General features: G+C 45.1%; 1 protein-coding gene across 9 annotated transcripts in view; it reads right to left on the bottom strand.

The window, feature by feature from the left end:
- Positions 1-27364, bottom strand: part of LRRC34 (leucine rich repeat containing 34) — a 341237-nt gene that overhangs the window by 60328 nt on the left and 253545 nt on the right. For all 9 annotated transcript variants that reach the window (XM_085633736.1, XM_085633737.1, XM_085633742.1 and 6 more), the window contains 2 exons: positions 17692-17807; positions 5975-6039 (listed from right to left, as the gene is read on the bottom strand). In XM_085633736.1, coding sequence (XP_085489862.1) covers positions 5975-6039; positions 17692-17807 — 181 coding nt within the window. The remainder of the gene's footprint in view (positions 1-5974; positions 6040-17691; positions 17808-27364) is intronic.

The raw sequence follows: 27364 nt of genomic DNA, 5'->3' as shown, positions 1-27364 counted from the left end.
GATGAGTCACTGGATATTTACCGGCTATAATGATAGCAATAATGTGGTGTTATCTGTGACATCTACGATGTAGGGATTAAGCAAGTCTGTACATTACATTTCAGCTCCCGACTACGAGAATCCTCATGTCGGTGCTGTAGCATGCTTAAATTGCTCATGCCGAAGGATTCGTTGGTTTCAAATTTTAAGTGTCCTGATAGGATACATTGCTTGGGGGTTTTAAGTATGAGAAACATTAGTGTAGGATTACCATGTTTGGAGTTAATATGTTTCGAATGCTACTATTCGCCATGTAGAAGAAAGAGTTGCAGTCATTGGCAACTGATGCATGAAAGGCCACGAGAATATGGACATGGGATTGCGCAGTTTTAATTTTAAGATGCTTTGATAGGGTGAGACACTCTGCAAGCAAAGAGCTCGATACAGGAACTGAAGTCTAATGTTCCTTTTCACCAGACATGAAAAAGGGTTGTGGTGATTAACTGCGGTCGTATGCAAAGCTAGGATGACAATGAGACATGATTGGGTGATTCACATTTTATGAAGCACTGATTGAAAGAGACACCCTTTAATTAGAGAGCTCCTCACACAGTTTCTTTATGAGGAACATCCATATCGGTGCCATGCTGTGCTTATTAATCTTTGCAGGTCAGTGATTGATGGAATAATCCCAGTAAAAATAATGGGAAATGAGAGGGTTTGTTGTGTGTGAGTCTGTACCATCATGGCTGTTTATAAATTGATAATATATAGGTATATGTAATGGAGTAAAACATACTTTGTTGAAGACATGGGATTGGGGTTTGCTAACAAGTATGAAGTACGGTGTGTTTGCTGCTGCTGGTAAATTTTAAAGTGGTAGTCAATATATGGTTGCATGAAAAATCAATGTGGACATTAAGTTCCAACCTTGAGTGTAGGATAATTATGTTTGGGAGGGATATCAGAGGGTTAACATATTTTGTTGTGTGTGCAATGACACAGCTTAATAAAGTTTCACTTTGGGGAAGATATAAGATTAAAGTCGATTTATGGATGCATAGAACATGAATGTATATATTAAGGGCCTGATTACGAGTTTGGCAGTGGGTCACTAAGCCAGCACCCCACTCCCACACTGCAAAACTCAACCGCCGGCCACCCGCCAGATTACAAGTTTCCCCGTGGTCTGGAGGAAGGTCCTTTGGTGGCCCACCAGCGGTGCCTATTTGAAAGGCACCGCAATGGGAGTGCCAAAGCCTGTTCCTGCATAGCACGGACTGTAAGACAATGCAGGGCAGGAAAGGGGGTGCATTCACACAGGGGGGCACACCATGTGCGCTCCTGCATGTATCCCCAGCCCAGAGGCAATAATAGGCGGCCCTGTAGGGCCCCATTTGTTTCCTCACTGCCAGCATTTTCATGGTGTGAGCACTGCCATGATACCGCTGGTGGTGTAATATGCTTGGTGGTGCCGCAGCGGCACCACCAAGCATATTGTGACCTCAGACCACCACGCCACTGCCAGGGATCATGGATCCTCGGTGGTTGCTGCAGTCCTTTGGCGGTCTGAATGCTGTAGTTGTAATACGGCAGTCGGACTGCCAGTGTAGCGATCCCAGAAGCAACCGCACCTCCACCACAGGTTTGGTGCTCCACTCGGAATTAGGCCCTACATTTTTGAGTGCATGAGGATGATGTTTGAGAAAGATATCAGAGGGTTTGAATATTTTGAAGTGTGTGTAATGGTAGAGCTCAATATTTGTAGATGGTCCATAATAAATGAATGTGAGTTGGGTAAGAAGCGTGTAGTTGATTAGTTACCCCTGGTTAGTACAAAACTAATAGAGCCATACCTCTTGTACTCCTCTTTTGGTCACTCTCAAAGATTTTATCTTATTAGATTTAGATTTAGTACTGCTCATCTACTGGTCTCTTACCCCAGTAAAATATATTGCAACTCTCACTTGGATCAATGCTCATGTGATTCTAACTCATCCCAGAATATGCTGCACTTCCTTTTTTTCGGCCAGTTATACTCTAAACTCAAAAGAGATCTTATAATTTCACTATTAAGGGTGTTGAATATTAGGAAATGTAAGCCTGCGTTACTTTACCTTCAGCTTCTCCAAAACAGAATATATATGTCAAATGATTTATAAATGTATCTCTGCTGCAGTGCGATCACGAAGCTTAGTAGGGAAATGATTAATTTTCATATTCAGTATTGCACTTTATGCTAAAGTTCTCCTTTTAGGATAAACATTTTAAAGGTCATTCATTTCTGTACTATCAGGTGGCACTTTGCACTTTAAATGTATTGTATGGCTATAGCCTTTATTGTAACCATTAAGATCAGTTTGAAGGTATTGAACATTAGGAAAAGTACTGCATTCTAGGCTAAAAAAAATCCCTTACAAGACAAACATTCTTTATAAAGGTTACTAATTTTTGAAATTTCAGATGGCACCTGCACTTTATTATTATTTTTTATTTTTATGGCCACAGTTTTTAATGTAACCTGAATGAACATAGAGTTTCTATGCATTGACTGGGTATTGGAGGATATAAACTGAAAATGTTAATTATTGTTTTTAATATAAGTTGTCTGATGTACATATGACGACCTAAATAAGGACATCAATTTTCAGACTGTTTGATATGGTCAGTGCATAATGTGTTTAATGATCATTTAATATGATTATGTCTTTTTATATATTTTATGTATTTTTGTGCTACTTTTATAGTTGTCAAAACCGAATAAAGTTTACCGACTGACTGACAAATTAGTGTGAATAGGATATAACAGTTATGGGGCTTTTTATCCTATTTTTAGAATCCACTTGGGAGTGGGTATTCTACGATGACATTAGTATTCTCGTCTACCGTAAATCCTGAATGTTAACACAGGGATTTATCAAGTGAGTTAACTGTGATGTATTCACTCTATGAAGTAGGAGTCCATAGGAGCGACACATGTTCTTAGAGGCCTCGCAGCTTCTCCTTAAATGTATAACTTAATAGAAGTATCTCTCAGAACATGAGGTTGTACATCACTTAGGACATCCAGTTAGCTTGGGGTATTGGTCATGAGGGATTGATTTGAAATGTCATATAGAACCATTCACGTATAGGATGTCTTTTGTAATCATATATTGCAGGTTAAAGTGGATTATGTACATATTTTTGTATAGGAAGTCTTTTTACAACTGTATATTGGTTGAGGATTTGGGGAGTCATAAGGTTTCTGTTATGTGATTTAATATGTGTTTAAATTGTATAGTGATTGCATATTTGTATTTTTAAGAATGTCCAGGTATGTTTAAATTACAGCCCTGATGAAGTCCTCCTCAGGACAAAATGTGTTGGCTAGGCTGGATTGTGATGTCTAAAGAATAACACTAAAACTATTTTGGATACTACATTATGGCTCCCGCTTTATGATGGATTGAAAAGAAGAAATCTATTTGTTTGTTCAACGAGGATGAATATTTGATCAATTGAACTTGATTGATTGATTGATTTATGATTTTATATAGCGCTGAATCACGCCGAGGGGTATCTTTGCGCTTGTAACAGTCCTACTGCATCGGCGAGCTGATTAAAAGAAATAGGTTTTAAGGAGTTTTCTGAAATGAAAGATAGTCATGTCAGCACAGAGATGTTGTGGTAGTTCATTCCAGAAAACCGGAGCCAGATAAGAAAAAGCTTTACCGCCAGTACGCGATTTTTTGATTTTGGGGATTGAAAGTAAACATTTAGATCCTGAACTAACAGAGCGTAGAGGAGTGTAAGTAGTTATTTTGCTAGAGAGATAGGACGGACTGAGACTGTTTAAGGCCTTAAAGACCATGCAGCCTATCTTAAATTTCACTCTTTTCCTCACTGGAAGCCAGTGGAGCTTAGTCAAACGGGGCACGGAGAGAGTCCTGGGCGGAGCTCCCGTAACTAGGCGGGCCGCCGTGTTCTGCACAACCTGCAGTTTGTTTAAGGAGGCTTCATGGGTCGAAAGAAGCAGAGCATTACAGTCATCGATTCTACTCATGATCAAAGCCTGTATCAATGTTTTCCTAGTCGCAGGAGGAAGTAAGGGAAAGATTCTCCTGAGTAGACCCAGAACACAGTAGCAGGTGCCACTCGTTGAGTTGACATGGGCATCTAAAGTGAGCTTTTGATCGATTTTAACGCCAAGATTTTTTATCTCTTCTTTAGGAGTAGGGGCTTTACCCAACTCCTCAGGCCACCAAGTAGGGGACCAGCAAATGGCGGCACCTCCAAACAGCATAATCTCAGATTTTTCAGAGTTTAATTGGAGGAAATTACTTTGCATCCAAAAGGCAATAGCCATCATGCCCTGGGAGAAGATATGTTGGATATCAGATCTATTTTTGTCAAAGGTAAGGAGGAGTTGGGTATCATCTGCATAAGAAATGGGATTAAAACCCAAACTTCTCATAAATTTCGCCAAAGCGGTCATATAGATGTTAAAAAGAGTCGGGCTCAAACATGAGCCCTGAGGGACCCCCTTGGTAACCCGGGAAGGGGCAGATTTAAAAGGGCCCAGGGTGACTGTCTGTGTTCTATCAGTTAAAAAATCAGTCACTCATTTCAGAGCGGGTCCCTTAATTCCCAACCCCTGTAACCTCACCAACAGAATCTGCTGGGAGATAGTGTCAAATGCTGCTGAGAGGTCAAGCAGCACCAAAAGTGCTGCCTGACCATTATCCAGTGCCATCCTGATGTTGTCAGTCACCTCTACTAAGGCAGTCTCCGTACTGTGTTTGGCCCAAAAGCCCGATTGAGAAACATCGAGGGAATGAGCTGACTCAACAAACGCAAAGAACTTAACTTTTCTATATGGATTTTAATACAGGAATGTTTTATTTGTGGATTTTACCTACTAGGAACGTAATTTGCATACTAAGATAGCACTTCTTTAACAGCTGTTATCCCAGTTTCTCTTTTTAATCTTAGAGAATAATTTTTAATCTCATGAATGTGAATTCATAACTCAAATGATTATGCTTAAATTTATCAAGAAACAATTGTCACCTTTGATCAACTTGTAACTCTAAAGGATAAGTCATATAAGCTCATATTTTAAGAAAAAATCATTCACAGTATACAGGATGTATTCATTATAGCACACCAAAAAATAGTTGCTTCACTGCTTTTTCATTTAACCATTGCAGAAAAATACAGTCACTTTAAGTCTTTTTTCATTTTCTCCTATAGGAGGAATCCACACAAAACACTGAGGTAAACTGCATACCCAACATCCATCACTAAGTTAATGTTGCTGAGTTTCAAAGGAATCCTGGAATTAGAGCCATCCAAGAAGCCAATCCCGAACACATTAAATGCCCTCCTCTAATATGGCATCTTCTTGTGGGATTTTGTTGCCTACGAGACTTGAGATCGTTGCTCTAGCTCTTTTCTCAGGAGTTGCTCCAGAAATCCACTCTCCACAACTAATTCCAATTAACAATGATTTTCATCTCAGTGGAGGGTGACCCTGCAATACTATTCTAGAACTTTGTGGCACAATAAGGGCCTGATTTAGATCTCAGCAGAGCCCCTAAGGCTATTAGGAGTTCTCATGACACTGAGTTAGAGCAGTAATTTCCAAGTAATTTCTTTTGGAGCTTTTGGTGCACGGGCTGTGGAATTGCAGTGAGCTATAAATGGCATAGGAGACAAGACTACTTATAACAAAAAGTAACGGAAAAACTGCCAGCACTCAGGAGAGGGTGTGTTTTTGATTCACAAATACTTATCCTTTTCCCTGAACGACAAAGTTACAAAGAATGTACTTCTCCTTTTACTTTGCCCATTAGCACTTGCTAGCTCTAGGAATAAAACTGCAACTCCTGTCTTAAGACTTTTTTCCACGTAAAAGAAAAAAAGTGATTAATGTAATACTAATACAATTAATACTGTAGCCGCTTTCTTAATGTAATCATGCATGTGTGCCCATCACAACCTAAAGGCATACCTGCAGTAGATTTCCAATGTATTCTGCTCCAACATCAGTTAAAATATTATATCTCAGATCCAGACCTACAAGACAAAAAAAATTACATGATTCACAAATGCCTCCTTCCAAGACAAACAATTAAAGTGGTTAAGAACCCAACATATCTATTGGTATGCAGTAGGTCCCCATGAAATATATTATGCAATCTGGGTAATTTAAAGAAGACATAGGACTCATTAAGGTTGCCTTATGTCTAGTTCATCATCAAAAGAAATGTGAACAACACATTTCTGAAATTTGATCCCTTCTTATTTCCAATGTATAGACGAACAAGTTACTTACCTTCGGTAACGCTTTTTCTGGTGGATACAGTATCTGCCTGTGGATTCCTCACCATGTGAATATCCCCTGCGCCAGCAACATTCGGAAACTTTTGTAGCAGTCCACGCTGATGAGGTCGAAGACGACGTCACAGAGACACGGCTCCACTCGCGACTCCGCTGACGTCACCGGTTCCATAAGAAGACCTCGTCGGCATGATGACGTCAGTTCCGCCCTCTTTTCCGTGCCTTCGAGGCACACGGACGAACTGACAGCAATATATACACAGTACACACAGTATATAATATACAACACACACAGTGTGGAGAATAAATAGGAAGGCAAAAGAAATAACACAATGCCTTTGACAGTAACAAATACATTTTGAAACACCATCATCAGAATTGTAGGTATACAAGGGTGGACAACAGGGAAGCGGGTGGGTCAGTGAGGAATCCACAGGCAGATACTGTATCCACCAGAAAAAGCGTTACCGAAGGTAAGTAACTTGTTCTTCTGATGGATACATCTGCCAGTGGATTCCTCACCTTGTGAAAAGATTCCCACAGCAGTCCTACTCCCGGAGGAGGGTGTCCACCCTTCTATACCAGAAAATCCTGAAGGACGTAACGAGCAAAATGTCCATCCCTCCTCACCTCGGAAACCAAGCAGTAATGCTTTGCGAAAGTGTGAAGGGAGGCCCAAGTTGCCGCCCTACAAATGTCCTCCACAGGAACACCTCTAGACAAAGCAGAAGTGAAAGACTTAGCTCTAGTAGAATGAGCCCTTAAACCCTCTGGGGGTTCCTTACCAGCAAAAGAGTAGCATATCTTGATGCACAAGACAATCCATCTGGAAAGGGTGCGCTTGTGCACCGCTCTGCCTTTCCTGCAGCCAACAAAGCCCACGAAGAGCTGGTCGTCAACTCGAAAGTCTTTTGTCCTGTCAAGGTAGAAGCTCACCACCCTCTTAGGGTCCAAGCGGTGATGCTGCTCCTCCTCCTTGGAAGGGTGAGGGGGAGGATAGAAGGTAGGGAGGGTAATGGACTGCCCCAGATGGAAGGGAGTTACCACTTTGGCAGAAAAGCAGCCCTGGTCCTGAGTACCATTCTTTCAGCATGAATGGTCAAGAACGGGGGTTTTGAACTCAGAGCTTGAAGCTCACTTACCCTCCTTGCCGAGGTGATCGCAATGAGAAAAACCGTCTTGATAGAAAACAGTCTCAAAGGACACTTGTGTAAGGACTCAAAGGGAGAACCCATCAGATAAGTTAAGACAAGATTTAAGTCCCATTGAGGCACAATAAAAGGAGTTGGAGGAAACTTGTTTGCAAGGCCTTTCAGAAATCGCAAAACAATAGGCGATTTGAACAAGGACGGCCGATCCGGCAAGCAAAGGAAAGCCGTCAAAGCCGATAAGTATCCCTTTACAGTGGCCACAGCAAAGCCTTGCTGAGCAAGAGAAAGGGCAAACTGCAGAATGTCAGATAAGCGAGCCCTCAAAGGATCAATAGACTTCTCTCCACACCAGAGCACAAATTTAGACCACCTATAGGAATAGATAGATTTGGTGGAATGACGTCTGGCAGACAAAATTACATCTACCACATCTGGTGCCCCGTTCAATCTCCAGGCATGAAGGTGTAAGCTCTGGAGGTGGCGGTGTAGAACCTGCCCCTCCGACTGCGAAAGGAGGTCTGCCCTGAGAGGGAGACGGAGCGGAGGGCACGAGGAGAGGTGGAGAAGATCTGTGCACCACACCCTTCTTGGCCAATCCGGGGCGATCAATATAACTTGGGCCCGGTCTTGACGAATCTTCAACAGAACCCGAGGAATCAAGGGTATGGGAGGAAACGCGTAAAGGAGTTGCGAGCCCCAACTCAACTGAAACGCGTCCCCCAACGCTCCCTGCATCGGATACTGGAGACAGCAGAATGACGGGCAGTAAGCATTCTCGTGAGTGGCAAACAGGTCCACCCAAGGAGTTCCCCACATCCGAAAGATGTGCTAAACTACCTCTGGATGAAGCCTCCACTCGTGGTCGGCGGAGAACTGGCGAATGAGACTGTCTGCATGCACGTTCAGAACTCCGGCCAGGTGATTTGCCATCAGACAAATCTGATGATCCTGAGCCCAGGACCAGAGACGCAGAGCCTCTTTGCAGAGACAAAGAGACCCCACTCCTCCCTGCTTGTTGACATATCACATCGCGGTAGTGATGTCCGTCAGGACTTGAACCGACTGACTGCGAAGGGAGAAAGGCCTTGAGCGCAAACGTATTGCCCGCAATTCCAGAAGGTTGATGTGAAGCAACCTTTCCTCTGGAGACCAAAGACCCTTGATTTCCAGATCCCCAGATGAGCACCCCACCCTAAAGTGGATGCATCCGTTATCACCGTGGCCACCGATGAAGGTAGATGGAAGGGCTTTCCTTGAGAAAGATTGCCCCCCACGCTCCACCAAGACAGATCCGCTGCAGCTTCTCTGGAGATCCTCACAGACTCCCTGAGATCTCCCTTGTGCTGATACCACTGCCTGCTGAGGCACCACTGGAGGGCCCTCATGTGTCAGCGTGCATGGTTGACCAACAGAATGCAGGAAGCAAACAGACCGAGCAGACGAAGGACCTTCAGGACTGGAACGACCGCTCCATTGTTAAACAAAGGAATAATTTCCTGTATGTCGAGAATCCTTTGTGGAGGTGGGAATGCTCGACAAACAGTAGTGTCCAGTACTGCCCCTATGAACAGGTTGCGCTGAGGGCACCAGGTGAGATTTGGGTACGTTTATCGAAAAGCCCAATTTGTACAACAGCTGAGTTGTAACCTGCAGATGATGAAGCACCTTCTCTGGCGACTCCGCTTTGATCAGCCAGTCGTCCAGATAGGGGAAAACTGAATTCCCCGACCTTCTGAGATGGGCTGCCACCACTGCCATCACCTTGGTGAAGACTCGAGGTGCAGTAGTAAGACCAAACGGAAGGACCGCAAACTGATAATGTTGCGACCCTACCGTAAACCGGAGATACTTCCTGTGCAACTTTAGGATGGGGATGTGGAAATACGCATCCTGCAAGTCGATCGACACCATCCAGTCCTCCTGATTCAGCGCCTGAAGAACCTACGCAAGGGTGAGCATCTTGAACTTCTCTTGCTTCAGATAAAGATTCAAGATCCTGAGGTCCAATATCGGACGCAATCTGCCGTCCTTTTTCGGAATCAGGAAATATCGGGAGTAGCATCCCTGACCCCTCTCCTGCTCTGGAACCACCTCTATCGCACCTTTTCTTAGTAACGTCAGGACTTCCTCCTGTAGGAGAAGATGGTGGTCCTCTGAGCAAGCCCCTTGACAAGGAGGGTAATTTGGAGGGAATTCTCGAAAGGGAAGGGCCTACCCATTTTCTACAAGATCTAAAACCCAGAGGTCTGAAGTGACCAATTCCCAATCTTGTAGAAAATAGGTAAGCCGACCCCCCACAGGACCAGCACGATCCAGAATGGTGGATCTAGGGCTGCTTTGCAGTGGTGGGAGGGGCTGAGGAAGAGGAAGAGGAGGAGGAGGAGGAGAGCTGTCGGCCACGAGTGCGACCCCTGATTCTGCCTCTATATCCCTTATACAGAGTGCTTTGCTGCTGCTGCTGTTGCTGCTGTGGCTGTCTGTATGTACGAAAGGTAGACCTTCCGAAGCCCCTGAAACTCTTGAAGGAGCCTCTTGGCTGAGTTTGAAGGCCCAAAGATTTAGCCGTGGCCTTACTCTCCTTAAATCTTTCCAGCGCAGCATCCGCTTTTTTGCCAAAAAGACCAGAGCCATCAAAAGGCAAGTCCAAGAGCGTTGACTGGACATCAGGGGAAAATTCAGTTGATTTAAGCCACGCACCCCTCCTAGTGGCAACAGAAGATCCCATGACTCTTGCCACCGAGTCAGCTGTGTCCAATCCACTCTAGATCTGGACGGCGCGGAAAAAAGGGAACTGACGTCATCACGCCGACGAGGTCTTCTTATGGAGCCGGTGACGTCAGCGGAGTCGCGAGCAGAGCCGTGTCTCTGTGACGTTGTCTTCGACCTCATCGGTGTGGACTGCTACAAAAGTTTCCGAATGTTGCTGGCGCAGGGGATATTCACAAGGTGAGGAATCCACTGTCAGATGTATCCATCAGAAATATTGCATATATATTCATTTCACTGTAGCTAATACTGCAGTATTTAGATCACACAACTCCTCCAAAGGGAGCATAGAGGTAAGAAAGGAAAAGTAGATAGAGAATAATATAATAAGAAGCACCTGCCACATCAAAAAGACGAGCTGCAAACAATTATTCTCTCAAACCTTCTCCTAGTGGGCTCTCCCAGACGTATCATAATCCAGCCTCTGCTTTATTCCTCAAACCAAACACCACTGAACATATTGTGCAATCTACATTTCGCCCCCCCAACTTATTGAACACAGGTCCTATATTAACAAAACGCCCTTAATGTATTCTTATGACTGTTTGATGGGTGTTTTTTTTATTCAAAGTATCCCTATCCATGGGGATTACTAGCAGTGTTTTTAAGACCACTAAAGTAGTGTGGTAGCACCCAAGCCACAGGAGCATGTTTATCCCAGTTGCAGATTTCAATTGTCTCTTATTGTTTTAATAATCTGTATCTTCACATTTGGAAGCTGTCTTTTTGTTTTAACGGTGTATACACTGCTGCTTTGTATCATTTCTGTATCTAGATTTTTCTATGATATGTTTGAGTGCGCTGGGCAGCACCAGGGGCTGGGGGTGGTGTTCATAAGCTCTTTTCTCTGGAGTGAGTATTACAATGAAGTCCAAAGTGAATACAGTTAACCCTGATCTGACAAGCTTGTTTGAACCACTGATTTTGTTCATGGCCATTAGAACCCAGGGTATGTTTATGAGTTGGAATGCTGGTAACAAGGTTGGGATTTCTAGAACACTCAATGAGTGCCTAAGGCAAAGGCTCCAAGATGGATCTGAAAACAGCCTGAACTTTCTCTAGCTTGAATTCAGAAATGTTAAGCTCAGGCTACACTCTCAGCTCTGCATAGACTTATTTCCTCTCACCTCCATCTTGGTTCTTGGTAAAACCTCCACTAGTGCTTGCACTGTACTCTACTTCATAGATACCTATCTCAAATGTCTCCAGGTACATCTTCCCTTGGGTGACCCCAGCACACCCGTCGCCTAGTGTTGACGAACAAGTTACTTACCTTCGGTAACGCTTTTTCTGGTGGATACAGTATCTGCCTGTGGATTCCTCACCTTGTGAATATCCCCAGCGCCAGCATTCCACTGAACTTTTTTCCCCAGCTCTCTACGCCGACGTGGACGACGTCATAATGCATCGGCTCCGCTCGCGACTCCGTATGACGTCACCGGAGCCATAAGAGAGCCACGTCGGCGTGATGACGTCAGTTCCACCCATCTTTTCCGTGCCTCCGAGGCGCACAGGTGGACCAACGACAGATACAAAGTATACACAGTATACAATATACAATCATATACAAAAAGTTTACAAGGAAAAGGAAAGCTAAATAAAACAAGCATTTCCTACCAATATACAAGAGAGTATAACAACATCTCAAGCAAGACAACTTTTAAGGTATACAAAGGTGGACAACGGGGAGGCGGGTGGGCCAGTGAGGAATCCACAGGCAGATACTGTATCCACCCAAAAAACGTTACCGAAGGTAAGTAACTTGTTCTTCTGATGGATACATCTGCCAGTGGATTCCTCACCTTGTGAATAGATTCCCACAGCAGTCCCCACTCCCGGAGGAGGGTGTCCACCTTCCTATACCAAAAAGTCTTGCAAGACAGAGCACGCAAAGTGGCCCTCCCTCCTCATCTCAGAGTCCAAGCAATAATGCTTTGCGAAAGTATGGAGGGAGGCCCAAGTCGCGGCTTTACAAATATCTGCCACAGGAACACCCCTGGCCAAAGCAGATGTAGACGATTCTAGTTGAATGAGCTCTAATACCCTCAGGAGGAGTCTTACCAGCCAGGGCATAGCAGATCTTGATGGCAAGGATAATCCATCTCGATAAAGTGCGCTTGTGCACCGCTCTTCCTTTCGAATGACCAACATAGCCCACGAAGAGCTGATCGTCCAGACGAAAGTCTTTCGTTCTGTCCAAATAAAAACTCACAGCCCTCTTTGGATCCAGGCGATGGAGTCTTTCCTCCTCTTTGGAGGGATGAGGAGGTGGATAAAAAACAGGGAGAGTAATAGACTGCCCCAAATGAAAAGGAGTAACTACTTTAGGCAGAAAAGCAGCCCTGGTCCTGAGTACCATCCTTTCAGCAAGTAATGTCAAAAAAGGGGGTTTGGAACTAAGAGCTTGAAGCTCACTCACCCTCCTTGCCGAGGTTATGGCCACAAGAAAGACCACCTTAAAGGACAACAGCCTCAAAGGACAGCTATGAAGAGGCTCAAACGGGGATCCCATCAGAAAAGTCAAGACAAGATTAAGGTCCCACTGTGGCATTACAAAGGGAGTAGGAGGAAACATGTTTGTAAGACCCTTGATAAACCTCAGTACAACCGGAGATTTAAATAGTGACGGTTGATCAGGAAGACATAGAAAAGCCGATAAGGCAGATAGATAGCCCTTAACCGTGGCCACAGCACAGCCCTGCTGAGCCAAGGAAAGAGCAAACTGAAGCACATTAGAAAGATGGGCTTTTAAAGGGTCAATGGATCTCTCTCCACACCACTTAACAAATTTCGACCACCTGTAGGAGTAAATGGACTTGGTGGAGTGTCGCCTGGCCGATAAAATAACATCCACCACATCAGGCGGGAGAGAGAATGAACTCAGGTTGCCCCGTTCAATCTCCAGGCATGACGGTGTAAGCTCTGGAGGTGGGGGTGTAGAACCTGCCCCTCCGATTGCGAGAGGAGGTCTGCCCTCAGAGGGAGACGGAGCGGAGGGCACGAGGAGAGGTGGAGAAGATCTGTGTACCACACCCTTCTTGGCCAATCCGGGGTGATCAATATGACTTGGGCCCGGTCTTGGCGAATCTTCCTCAGAACCCGAGGAATCAAGGGTATGGGAGGAAACGCGTAAAGGAGTTGTGAACCCCAACTCAACTGAAACGCGTCCCCCAACGCCCCCTGCATCGGAAACTGGAGACTGCAGAATGACGGGCAGTGTGCGTTCTCGCGGGTGGCAAACAGGTCCACCCGAGGCGTCCCCCACGTCCGAAAGACGTGACGAACCACCTCCGGATGGAGCCCCCACTCATGATCGGCAGAGAACTGCCGACTGAGACTGTCCGCACGTACGTTCAGCACCCCGGCCAGATGATTTGCCATCAGACAAATCCAATGGTCCTGAGCCCAGGACCATAGACTTAAGGCCTCTCTGCAAAGACAAAGAGACCCCACTCCTCCCTGCTTGTTGACATACCACATCGCGGTAGTGTTGTCTGTCAGGACTTGAATCGACCGACCGCGAAGGGAAGGGAGGAAGGCCTTGAGCGCCAAACGAATCGCCCGCAATTCCAGAAGGTTGATGTGAAGCAACCTTTCCTCTGGAGACCAAAGACCCTTGATCTCCAGATCCCCCAGATGAGCACCCCACCCTAGGGTAGAGGCATCCGTTATCACTGTGGCCACCGATGGAGGAAGATGAAAGGGCTTTCCTTGAGACAGGTTGCCCTCCACTCTCCACCAAGACAGATCCGCTGCAGCTTCTCTGGAGATCCTGATCGACTCCCTGAGATCTCCGTTGTGCTGATACCACCGGAGGCACCACTGGAGCGCCCTCATGTGCCAGCGTGCATGGCTGACCAACAGAACGCAGGAAGCGAACAGACCGAGCAGGCGAAGGACCTTCAGAACTGGAACAACCGCTCCATTGTGGAATAAAGGGACCATCTCCTGAATGTCGAGAATTCTTTGAGGAGGAGGAAATGCTCGACACACAGTAGTGTCCAGTACCGCCCCTATAAACAGGTTGCGTCGAGAGGGCACCAGGTGAGATTAGGGCACATTGATCGAAAACCCCAAGTCGAATAACAGCTGAGATGTTACCTGCAGATGACGCTGCACCATCTCTGGGGACTCTGCCTTCAGAAGCCAGTCGTCCAGGTAGGGGAAAACTGGAATCCCCGACCTCCTGAGATGAGCAGCCACCACTGCCATCACCTTCGTGAAGACTCGAGGTGCGGTAGTAAGACCAAACGGGAGGACTGCAAACTGGTAATGTTGCGACCCAACCGTAAAACGGAGATACTTCCTGTGCGACTTCAGGATCGGGACATGGAAGTACGCGTCCTGCAAGTCGAGCGACACCATCCAGTCTCCTTGCTGCAACGCCTGAAGAACCTGCGCAAGGGTCAGCATCTTGAATTTCTCCTGTTTCAGGTAAAAGTTCAAGATTCTGAGGTCCAGTATCGGACGCAATTTGCCGTCCTTTTTGGGAATCAGGAAATACCGGGAGTAGCATCCCTGACCCCTTTCCTGCTCCGGAACCACCTCTATTGCCCCTTTTTGAAGCAAAGCCAGAACCTCCTTCTGCAGAAGAAGCAGATGGTCCTCTGAGCAGTAACCTTGGCAAGGAGGGTAAGGGGGAGGAAACTCCCGAAAGGGAAGGGCGTACCCAGTCTCCACGAGGTTCAAACCCAAAGGTCTGTTGTAACAGATTTCCAACCCCGCAGAAAGTAGGAAACCCGACCCCCCACAGGTCTTACATGATCCAGGATGGGGGATCTAGGGCTGTTTGCCTGAAGCCTCATTGGGAGCAGAGGAGGAGGAAGAAGAAGAGGGGTTGCGTCCAGAACCTCTCCGACCCCTTTGTCTCCCCCTATAGGAGCTATAGAGGTCATTCTGCTGTTGTTGCTGCTGCTGCTGAGGCTGTCGGAAGGAGCGAAATGAAGACCTTCCGAAACCCCTAAACTTTTTAAAACCAAATCCTTTAGCAGGAGCTTGCAGACCCAAAGATTTAGCTGTTACCTTGCTGTCCTTAAATCTTTGTAGGGCGAAGTTAGCCTTTTCTCCAAACAATTTCTGTCCATCAAACGGCAAATCCACCAATGTGGCCTGAACGTCCGTGGAGAAGCCAGATGAACGGAGCCATGCCTGCCTTCTTGTGGCTATCGTCGAGCCCATTATTCTCGCCACTGAATCTGCTGTATCAAGCCCCGATTGAATCACTTGTCTAGCAGCAGCTTGAGTATCTGTGACTACCTCCATGAAGGATGCCTTATCACCCTCAGGCAGCTTAGGGGCTAAAGACTTCATTGAGTCCATTAAGGCATGCACATAACGACCCAGCAAGCACGTGGCATTGTTAGACTTAAGTGCCATACTTCCTGAAGAAAAAGTTTTCTTAGCTGCCTGGTCAACCTTTCTAGACTCCCTGTCCGCAGGAGACTGAGGGAACGCTCCCGAAGCATGCTTAGAGCAGGACGCCTGCACAACCAGGGTCTCTGGAGACGGGTGCGTAGAAAGAAAATCTGGATCCCCAGGTGCCATCCTGTATCTTCTCGCCACCTGCCTGTAAACCGCCGGAGAAGAAAGTGGTTTTCGCCATACCTCCAAAACAGGCTTCAAAATAGCCTCATTAAAAGGCAGCAAAGGCTCAGAAGTCGAAGTAGGTGAATGCAACACCTCTGTCAGCAGATTAGATTTATACTCCGCAGAGGGCAACTGTAAATCCAACAACTCTGCCGCCTTCTTTATAACCATATGATAAGGAATCAATTCCTGAGGTGGAGAAGACCTAGATGAAGTATGCTCCCACTCAGGAGTCGTATCGAGACCACTAGCCTCTTGTATCCCTCCAAACTCATCAGAGGACGTGTCCACTTCACCTTCCTCTACTTCCATACCTTTCCTCATCCAAGGCTCTTTGGGCCTCCCTTCTCGACCGAATCCGTGGAGCCGGCGCCGGCGTCGCCGGCGCCGTACGCGGCGTCGGTGGAACCAGAGGTGTAGGAGTCGGCGGCGCCAAAGACTGAGTCGGCGGCACCGGACGCGGCGCCGATGGAGTCGGCAACGGCGTTGAGGAAGGCTCCGATGCCTGACGATCCAGCTGGAGTCGCGATGGATCAGACGGCGCCGGAAACTGCCACGAAGGCGCCATCGGCAGAAAAGGCATAAACGGGGCTTGTGCATACTGCCGCGGTACCCCTAGAGCATACGCCATAGGACCCACAGGACCAGTCGGTGCACCGGATGGGAAGGCAGCCCGATTGAAGATTCCATACATGGCATTTAAAAAATGCGAAGAATCAGTACCTGGAGCCGGGAACTGCAGCTAAGGAACCGATCCTGTATCCATCTGCGGAGTACCTGGCAACGGCACCGCAGTGTCCTCTACCGGAGCCGAAGGATCCTCAGGCCCTGGAGAAGGCTCCTTCCTTTGTTCCTGCTCATCATCAGAAACAGACGACTCCACTGGAACCGGAGACGACGCCGGTGACCGCGCTGGAGTCCGCTTCGGCGAAGGAGATCCTTCCGGAGACTTAGGAGAAGGAGAAGGAGACAAATCCTTACTTCGAAATCGTCGAGGCGAAGCCGATCTCGACGCCTTGTTCTTAGAAGACCGGCGCCGAGAGGAATGCTTCCTTTTTTTATGATGTTTTTTCGACTTCGATGACCTCGAAGTCGACGACTCCGGCCTCGACCTCTCCTTCTTTCTACCTCTCTTCTCCTTTCCGACCTTGGCCATAAAAAGCTTCGCCTTCCTCTCCTTCAACGCCTTCGGATTCATCCTCCTGCAGCTTGAACACTCCTCGACATCGTGGTCAAATGAAAGGCACCACAAACAATTATCATGGGGGTCCGTCATAGACATGTGGCCCCCACATTCCCTACAGGGCTTAAAACCCGACTTCCTCGTCGAAGACATTACAGATTTTCTCCAACAGTAACACCTAACAACTACAAAGTAGCAGGAGAGTACTGGAAAAACCGTTGCGCGTCAACGGCGCGGAAAAAAGGGAACGGACGTCATCACACCGACGTGGCTCTCTTATGGCTCCGGTGACGTCATACGGAGTCGCGAGCGGAGCCGATGCATTATGACGTCGTCCACGTCGGCGTAGAGAGCTGGGGAAAAAAGTTCAGTGGAATGCTGGCGCAGGGGATATTCACAAGGTGAGGAATCCACTGGCACATGTATCCATCAGAAAAAGTATTTCTCTCTGAGAGCTGTTGGAGTACTGGCAACCCATTACATGTCCATTTTCTGTTGTTAACTGCTTTATATTATAACCATGTGTACTTATAACTATTTGCATTGAACAACTGAACAAAAATAACATGAAGCAGTGTGTGGCAGTATTCCACATAAATTTCCCCAATTGCAACTACTACAGTGTGTGAAGTCAGACCAGGGAACTAATTATGCTGCATAAGAATGAGGGAGACAATCTGTAAATAACAAATTAGGTCTTACCCGTTACAAATACGTTATTATATAGGACGTTGGCAAGAACCATAAAGTTGTCATCTGAAACTCTCTGTACTCGCACTAAGCGATTATTTCCAGCTATCTTGATTGTAGTGGACAACCTAAAATACAAAGACAAACTACTTTAAACATGGACAATGGTAATGATGCTCAATTCTGGATATGAAGGTTTCGTCCAAATGTATTTAATAATGAAATAACTATAATAAAATATAAATGTATTCAGCCTTTCCCATTCCAAGAGGAAGACTATATTAATTTATGCAAATAGTTTTCTAGCCTTAAAATCATTTATTGACGTACATGTCTTTTTTAATGAATGTTTCACGAGAGGATGTTTAAAATATTTACAAGGTATGGGAATTACAGGTCATTCTCCGAGTGTGTAAAAGGGGAGATTGTGATCTAGGTATTAGGTGAAATAGTCCTGTGCGGGTAAAGGGACCCAGTGGCATTGAAATGGTAACTGATGCTTTTTCCCAAGGAACTGTACTTTTAACAAGCGACTCAACGCAAAATTATTTGCCATAGGCCTACTGAATTGCATGCTAGAGATTGAGGGCCTGATTTAAATCTTGGCGGGACTCCCGTCGTCCCTGCGTGGCGGTGTTTACAAGTACTGCGTCAAGCTGACGGATTCACGTCTGTTCTATTTAGATGTGGGCTGACTGATCCTCCATCCGCGTTGACAGTGTTTTCCGTTGCATGAGCGGCTCACCTCTGTCGACGCAGCAGACTCCTCTGCTGGCTAACATTACTACGTCGCCATAAGGGTGGCAGGATTGCGCCGAGCCCATTTAGATTTCTCAGTTATGCTGGTGTTGTCCTAGCAGCGGATTCCTGACAGAGGGATTCTGTCGCGGGACAGGTTCAACATTGTACTATTCCGTGGCTTTTGGATGAATGATAGCATCACACACCTGATGTTTTTTGACTCCATTTCAGACCATGACCCTTCGCCATTCCACTGCAGAAGAACATTGTTCATGACACCTTTTTTTCAGTGAAGTCGGTTTTTTTTTTTGCTTTCTGTTCCTTCCACATTTTTTCTTTTCTTTTTTATTTTCTTGTGGGTTATTACATCTGTTTAAGTTTATTATTTGATAATGCAGGGAGGAGAAATCCCCGTTTTACTGAGTGAGAATTGTCAGTTATGGTAGATGAAATTATTAGGCTAGAGCCACAGTTGTCTGGAGCCCAAGTACAAAATACAACTATAGCTCAGATAAGGCAAATTTGGGCTAGAACAGTTGGCAGAATGAATGCTGAAGCAAGCAACCTTCACACACAGGAGGAGATTAGGAATAGGTGGAACGACCTGCGGGGTAGAGTGCGTTCACTGGCCTCCAAGCATCACCTGGAGGCCCAGAGGACTGGTGGTGGTTTTCCCAGCCCCTGCTTATAACTATATCCCTGGGAGGAGAAGGTCTTTCAGATCCTACATCCTGAAGACTTGATAGGAATCCCTGGTGGAGTGGACTTTGTGTTTTGCACCTTTTTTAAACATATAAACCTATATATAATTGTTTTTTGGTGGAGGGGTATTTCTAGCATTATTGTTGTTTCTCTCGTTTTACTAGTCGTTAATGTTTTGTCAATGTGTGTTTTTTTCTTCATTTTTTTTTGCCTTATTTGTTTGAATGCATTTTGTTGTTTTTACGATAACAGGTTTCAATCTCCATTAGATTTCACATGATGTTATGGTGCTTGAAAGTGTATTTTCACTCAATAACATATTTCATATGTGTTTGTTTATTGTAGATGTTTATTTATTTAACCGCATATTTTTACTAATTATGTTTTACTTACAATTTTGCAAGTGTTCTTAATGTTTAATTAAATTACCACAACTACCATGATGCCTTTTTTAGTTTTGTTAAAATAGTATTACAGTGTTACTTTTGTCATTCTCTCTTTCCTATTTTCACATATGTTAAAGTGTTATGCATGTACTAGTCTCTTATTTAAGCTATGTTTTGAAATGTTTATTAGTTTAATTTTGTAGGTTGTCATTTTTATTTTTTATTTTCTTGAATTTGTGTTATTTTTTCACATATTAACGTCTGTTGACTTCTCCTCCCTACTATGTTGTGCTGAATGTTTCTTATATTTATGTATACTTTCCCATTTTTTTCTCATTTCAGTTTACCTGCTTTATTGAAGTAGTTAGGTTTGTAATTTAAATTGTTTTTGTAGTTTATTATAATACTACTGAAAGGTATAATTATTATACTAATTTTCTTTTTACTTTTAGGTTGCTTCATGTTTTGCTTCAAACTCATTTGATGTATACTCCAGACTTTTAAATTTAGGGGCATATTATCAAGGACGGCGTTAACAATTATCGCCGGTTTAGCGTCAGAAAACTGCCGCTAAAGCAGCGATAATGGGCTTGATAATATGCCCTTGAGAATTCCAATAGAAGCCCATGTTCTGGTGTGAACATGGGCTTCTATTGGAATTCTCTGCGGCATATTATCAAGCCCATTATCGCCGCTTTAGAGGCAGTTTTCTGCCGCTAAACCGGCGATAATTTTAACGCCGTCCTTGATAATATGCCCCTAAGTTTTGGGGTAATTTAATATAAGTCCAACACCCAGAGTACGTTCACAACCATCTGCCACTGCTACTGATGATACCTCCACTCCAGACCGGGAACAAGCCTAGTGAGAAGTCTGGATGATGAGGAACAAGATGGTCCATCTGGTCTGGATGGGCAAACAGCTCCAGTGGGTCTCATTCGGCCCACACCTACACATCCCACCACAGCTGTTACCACACCTCATCCTCTGGATACCTTCACTTTCTGTCTCCAAAGGAATATCACACCAATATTGTGCCCCCCAGTCCTGGCTGCTGTTGATCCAACACCACCATCACCTCCAGTTCATCCACTACCCAGTGGGATGGGGCACATTGGCTCAAGGGTGTAGGGTTCATGGGAGGGAGTCTGTGGACCAGCAAAGTGAGGCCACTGGGTTCACTGCCACCCAGGCCACCATCAAGCAAGTCTTGGGATCCCTCAATCAGTCCCAAGGTATGATGGTTCAGGTCCTTACAGAGCTCCAGGATATGAAGCTGCTGCAGAGGGAGCACAATGTTTAGATGAAAAATCTCAAATCGAATTTGGCCACCCTGACTGGGGTGCTGCAGGATTGTTTGGCTCATACGTGCAGGGCTTTTCCAGCAAACCTTCCACTTTCTGTGGTCCAACTACATCTGGACCTACTACATCTGACTCAGCAAAAGAAAGGGAGGCCCTGCCACAAGAGGAAACACATGCAATCACCTCGGTCCCAAAACTGTGCATCCACCCATTCCCCTCGGGAGGGGACATTAATCCAGACCAGCAGGAGAGTATGGAAAGACCTCCAGCAAGAGAAACACAGTCTAATGTTCTCCAGTGTGTGACTAGCATTCACTCTGTGGACTATTTTCTGGACAAATTTACCTTTTTGATGCCAGTTGTATTTTGTACATGGGATATCAAACAATTTTGGCTCTTCAATAATAGTTTCATTCACCATGATTGACCTTTTTCAACATTCTTTTTTATTTTGTTTTGTTTTATTAACTCAAACATTTACAAATTCAAAGACTGGTGGTGTACTTCTTTTCTCAACTTGTTTTTGTTTCATCATACGTTTGATAAAGTCCAAATTAGAAACATTGTTTATTCATAAATAAAGTACATGTTAGCAATGCTTTTCAATTTGTTTTAACAAGACAAAAAATAAAATTCTTAAACATTTACATTCACTGTGCAAGTTTTCTACGTACAAGATATGCACATCCAAAGTGTGAGTGTGTGTCTTTCACAGGATAAACCCATGTTCCCTTTGTACTTTGCAATAGCATCTTATAAATGCAAATGTCACAACTTTGAAATGTCCAAAGGAAGATGACACAGTGGAGAAACTTAAAACAGATTAAAACAAAAAGATTTATTTTTTTATTACTTTACAAAATAGACACATTACAAAGGACTAATTTTGAGAAACATTTTCTAAAAACTAACAAAGACAAACAATGTAAATAAACACAGTAGTCAATGTGTCAAAACTTAGATCAGCAAACATCTTTGCCCTGGCTTTTCCTTAACTTGCCCTTTGTAAAAAATGTAATAATATGTAAATATATACTTGCACTCATGTGAAGAAGTTGGCAATAACATCTTGACGTACATCTATTCCATGCTCTTCACCACTATCATCTTGATTTGGCATTTCAACATCCACACCCGGTGGCCCATCATGGTTTCCTACCTTGGCAATGTACGGGATGTACTGTCGCAGGGCTATGTTGTGTAAGATGCAGCATACCATGGTGATTTTGCAGACCTTATTGGGTAAGTAGAGGAGGGCTCCACCAGTGTAGGAAGGTAGGATACTTCTGCATGGTAACTCCACTTTTTGCTTGGTGTTACTATGTTTTTCTGACTAGTCTGACTGGGATCCTGCTAATCAGGACCCCAGTCTCTGTGCTCTTCCCTAAATTGGACATGGTGGTTACTTAGGTACACTCCAGATTGGCTGCTGGTGTACCCTGGTAAGTACCTAGTATATGGTACTAAGGTACCCAGGGCATAGGTACACTGGGGTCTTCCCTTGGCTGAAGCATGCATTATGCCACCTATGAGAGACCAGTCAAATTGTGACTACAGACCTGCCACTACAGCCTGTGTAAGCTGGTGCTAGCACCACTTATGACAGATATAAGTTTCCTTGTATCTGACGTCCTTGCACTTAAAACCTATAAGTCACCACTAAGGCATGCCTTTCAATCCTAAAAGCAGGGTGCTGGTTCTAAGAGTGAGGGTGCCCCTGCAGAACACCCCTACAACCTTCGGAGTCTATTCTCCAGGGTTGTAAGTGCAACAGCTATTAAGATACTAAGGGCCTCATGTAGGTAGCATACCAGTTACCACTTCTAAAATACCGAACGATACCGAATCGGTATTTTAGAAGTGGTAACTGGTATGTAGGTAATGAGTCGGTATTTTTTACCGAATCGTTACTAGTCGGTAATTACCGAATCGGTATTTACCGATTCGGTAATGAGGCATACCTTCCCATTGAGGGGAAGGTATGCCTCATTACCGAATCGGTAAATACCGATTCGGTAATGGGGGGAACACATACAAGGGTGGCAGGGTGTCACATTGACACCCTGTTGCACCCCTGATTCGGCCATGTGTGCACATGTGGCACACATACATGCCCTAAGGGCATGTATGTATGCCACATTGCACACTGCTACGCGCGTGAAAATGCATTTACACATACATTCATTATTTACCACCAACTATAAGTTGGTGGTAAATACCGACTCTTAAACACACACACACACTCCCCCTACATCTCGATTTTGCTTTCGGAATTTACCGAATCGGTAAAATTACCGATTCGGAAGTGTTACCGATTCGGTAACATTACCGATTCGGTATTTTTACCGAATCGGTAATTTTACCGATTCGGTAAATTCCGAAAGCAAAATTTGTACCCCTACATACCAATGGCCAAAATACCGGTCGGTAACGGTATAATTACCGAAAATCGGCCGTTACCGACCGGTATTTGGCTACCTACATGAGGCCCTTAAAGTGGCCATGCATCAATACGCATTGAACTTCTCTAAACTGGCTGTAACAAACCATGTTGTGTTTGGTATCAAAGATGTTGGAATCATACCCTCACACCCAGGGGTAAACGGTGTGGGAGGTATGAAACAGTGTGGAATGTATGAATCGACGCACTGTAAAGCTCCTCTGGCCCTCCCGGTACCGGTCTTCTAGACCTGACAGCAAACTATTGCTGCTGCCGACCAGAGACATGATTCTGCCTTCCTGCTGCTGAGCCATGCTCGGACAGAGGAAGGCAGGACAATACGTATGCTGTCACAGGGAGGTGTGACCACCTCCCAGACAGGACGTAGTGTATTGGGAGAGTGTGCGGGCACTTGCCAGCGCCACTCAGACTGCTTGAAGGGCACATTTGGTGCCCTCCTTGCATACTCCAGTCCAACCCAGTTCAGGGAGCCGTTGGCTCCCGCTTTGGCGCAAAACTGGTAAAAGGACATGGGACTATCCTCCCCACTGTCCAACCCATCCTCTGGGAGGGACCCCTGAATCGTCCCAACCCTTTCCTTAGGGTACTTAAGGGCTTACCTGTGGGTGGGTCCCTAGATTCATTGTGGGACAAGATTCAGATCACATACCACTTCAACTTCGACCGTCTGGACACTCTCGACTTCGCTTTGGGAATGGAGACTGCAACAGGGAAGATTCTGGCTGCTCCTGGTCCCGTCATCCTTCAAGTCTGCTGCAACGTCTGTGCCTGTGATCCATACAGGTTCTTCACAAGGCCTGTGGACATCCAAGACACCCGAAGGAATCTCCCTTGGAGTGAAGGAGTCACTCCCCTGCATCTGCAGGCACCGCAATGCAGCTGGATGGTCTCCTGGGCTCCCACAGACTCTGAAAGGCTCAGCAACACAGGTGGTGGTTCTGCAACTCCCTCGAGGCCTGCACTGTCTTCACACCGCGTTTGAGGCCAGTATCCCTCGTCAGAACTGCTGGAAAAGACCCGTATGCACCGCACCGACTAACCATTGCAATGGCTTGTTGACTCTCTCCTCCAGAGATCTTCGGGCTCCAAGAAGCTTCAACCTCAAGCATCTCCTGTAGTCTCGATCTTCGCCTGCATCGCATCCATTGCACCGTGGGCCTGCATCCTTTGGTGAGCTGCTCGAGGTCCTCTTGCGAATCCTGTGCCTTCGGACCGTGTGTCCTCTAGAGGGTCTTCTTTGGCCTCCATGGGCTCTCCTGCTTGCTCGGGCCTGCTCCGACTTACCTGCATGAGGTGAGTCACTAGGACCTTGCTGGTCCCGACACTGCACCTTCTTCTTTGACTATGTTGTTTGCCGCTGCCAAGGCTTGTTGGTGCCCCTGACGGACACTGGCCCCCTGGCTCTCAACATCCAACATGGGACAGCTCGTCAACGGTTCCTGGTCCTCCTCTGCATTGCCTGGTTTGTACATCTGCAAGTTCAAAGGCACTGTCAACTCTCCTGCATCTCCAACATCAGTGGGCATTCGTCTTCCATGTCTCCTGGTCACTCCTGAGTGGCACAGACTCTGTCTCTTCTGGTTGCGGGTTCCTCTCAACTTAACCTACCTTTGGGTTCCACCAGACTTCTTCATCTTCTTCTCCAGCGGCATCTTTCTTAAAGTCCTGCATTGTGGTCTACGGAGGGTTCCAACGTCACTAAAAAAACTTGGCACCCAGCTTCCCTGGTGAACGTATTCTGATTCCTGGGGTATTCACGGATGGGGTGACTCTCCAACCTTCCATCTTCCACGGGGTTTCTTTGGGTCTGATGGGAAGGGCCCTTTTTCTTTAAAACAGCAACCGCGACTTACCCATTGACTTGTGTTGATCACAGTCGTCTTCACGCTCTGCACACGGTCTCCATGGGGTTTCTGGGTACTTACATTGGGTGGTTCCTTGAAACCACAGCACTTCTACCTCTTCTGGGACTAGTCTCGACTTAGGTCGTGGTTTGCACCCCACTATTTTAGTATATGGTTTGGTCTCCTCCTGGAGACCACTGTGTATTTGTGCTACATACAAGCTCTATTTCCTAAGTATTGTGTGTATTGTGTTTATATCTCAGGGAATTAGATAATACACTGTGTTAGTGAGTGTTTGTAATAAAATATATCTTTTTATGATTACACTATGTGTTTCTTTTTCACTTATCCTATACCATAAGATTAAGTACTGGTAAAAAAAAGCTGCTTTACACTCCTTCTGGACTAAGCCTGAAGGCTGCTCTCCACAGCGACCACTATAATCTCCATAATGGTTGTCTGGATTAGTGCAGGGTGCTACACTACATAGGTGAGCACCATATTCTAAGCCAGCCTCCTACACTCAGCAAACGTTTCTGGGTCCAGCCTGATGCCTGGGTAATTCAATGGTAAAGAATCTGCAGCTAGAAGTCTCTATCAAATAGGCTTCTGACAGCAGAGCCTCAGCAAGCTCTACCATGGGAAGCCTTTGACTGACAGATCATCTGCCGCAGAGCTACCAGCATATGAATGCTAGAATGCCCTACGGAAATAATGTATTCACTATGCCATGCAAGGCATTCCTGCCTTCGAAAAATCATAAATGTCTGCAATATACAAGGAGAAGACTTACTTCCTATAAGGGAAATTTGTATTTTGTTTCTTATAGTCAACCTCATACGTTTTTTTGTTTTTTTTCTGAGCAACAAAAATATTGCTGAGTCAGTTGTGTGTAGTAGTAATTTTTTTTTTCTCAAATGTGTTCCTGCTTGTCAGTGGAGCAACGTTTTGCAAAAATTCACATTTCAGCGTTGCACTTTAAATATGGAGGATGGACGTCCGCTAGGCTGGATGGGCCTCTGGCATCACAAGGATTGTCCATCTGCCAGGAGCAAAATGTACCCCACATTCATTTAGCAAAAATCTTACTCATTTCAATTTGTCATGTTTTCAGAGAGATTGGTAGGAATATTTTAGTCAATGTAAGGCTCGAAGATATTTTTATCTACACACTAGTGTAAACATGATTTTCACCTTTTACCTTATGCACATTCTGATTCTAGAATTTAGTGGCTCATGAAAAAATCAAGATAATATTTGAAAAAGCAGATTGTTTGGTCTGCACATAGAAACAACTACTCCGATGTTGTGCTTGTGACCATGATTACTTTTAAAAAGAAGCAACACCTGAATCTAATATATTATGACAGAGGAAACACACGATCATTGGTGTGATCTTTCTGTTTGCTGGGGTGAAACAAACTCAGCCTATGCAACTGTAGGAATCTCCAAACACAGGGAGGTTTTATGGCTCTTTGCAGTGATTTTCTTTGTAAAGTGGGAAGCTCAGAGCTCAGAGGTGGCATCAAGTTAGGGGAGCATGGCTGGTGTGAGCCTACAGAAGGATCAAGTATTTGTCATTCTCCAGATGTCATGATTCCACGATATCACATTATTAATAATTGTTGAGTTATAGGAAATAAAAAGACCAAATGGTATTTGTTAAATGCTTACGGCTACTGGAGAGCTAGTTATGAGCATGCTCTAGATTGGAGCAAAGCTGGCATGTGCGGCAGTGAAAGCCGCAACAAAAACGGAATTAACCTGAATCTCAGGGGTTGTGTGATTTTATACAGCAGTCATCTTGAATTGTGATGGTATGTAACTAGAATGAATTCAGAGTCTTTTTGCTTCCCATAGCAGTTTGTGTTTGGTAGTCGTCAGAGGATCATCGCGAAGCCACTGTTTAACGGTAAGAGTATCAGTTTGGAACTATGAATCCATACATTTGATTTTTCTTTTTTTGGCACCTTCTTACTTTGTACTTTGTGTCTCTCCTGTTCTCGTCACCATTGTACATATCACACTTTTCCCTGGACTGGAACTTGATTTAAACTTACGTGTATTGAACTCTCTAGTATGTTGATAAGAGTCATACACAAAAACTTCACCAAAAGGATTTTCAAGAGGAGGAACCATTACCATTGTTTTCTTATATTTCCAGTGAGAGACTGAATTAAGTTTTAGAGAAGAAAGGGATCTGCCGGGGACTTGTTACTTGAGGTTACTAGGCAAAGGATTGTACAT

The sequence above is a fragment of the Triturus cristatus genome, chromosome 11 (genome assembly GCF_964204655.1).
Source record: "Triturus cristatus chromosome 11, aTriCri1.1, whole genome shotgun sequence".
Taxonomy (NCBI): Eukaryota; Metazoa; Chordata; class Amphibia; order Caudata; family Salamandridae; genus Triturus; species Triturus cristatus.
Note: the sequence above shows the minus strand (reverse complement) of the source record. Positions and strands in the feature narration are given on the sequence as shown.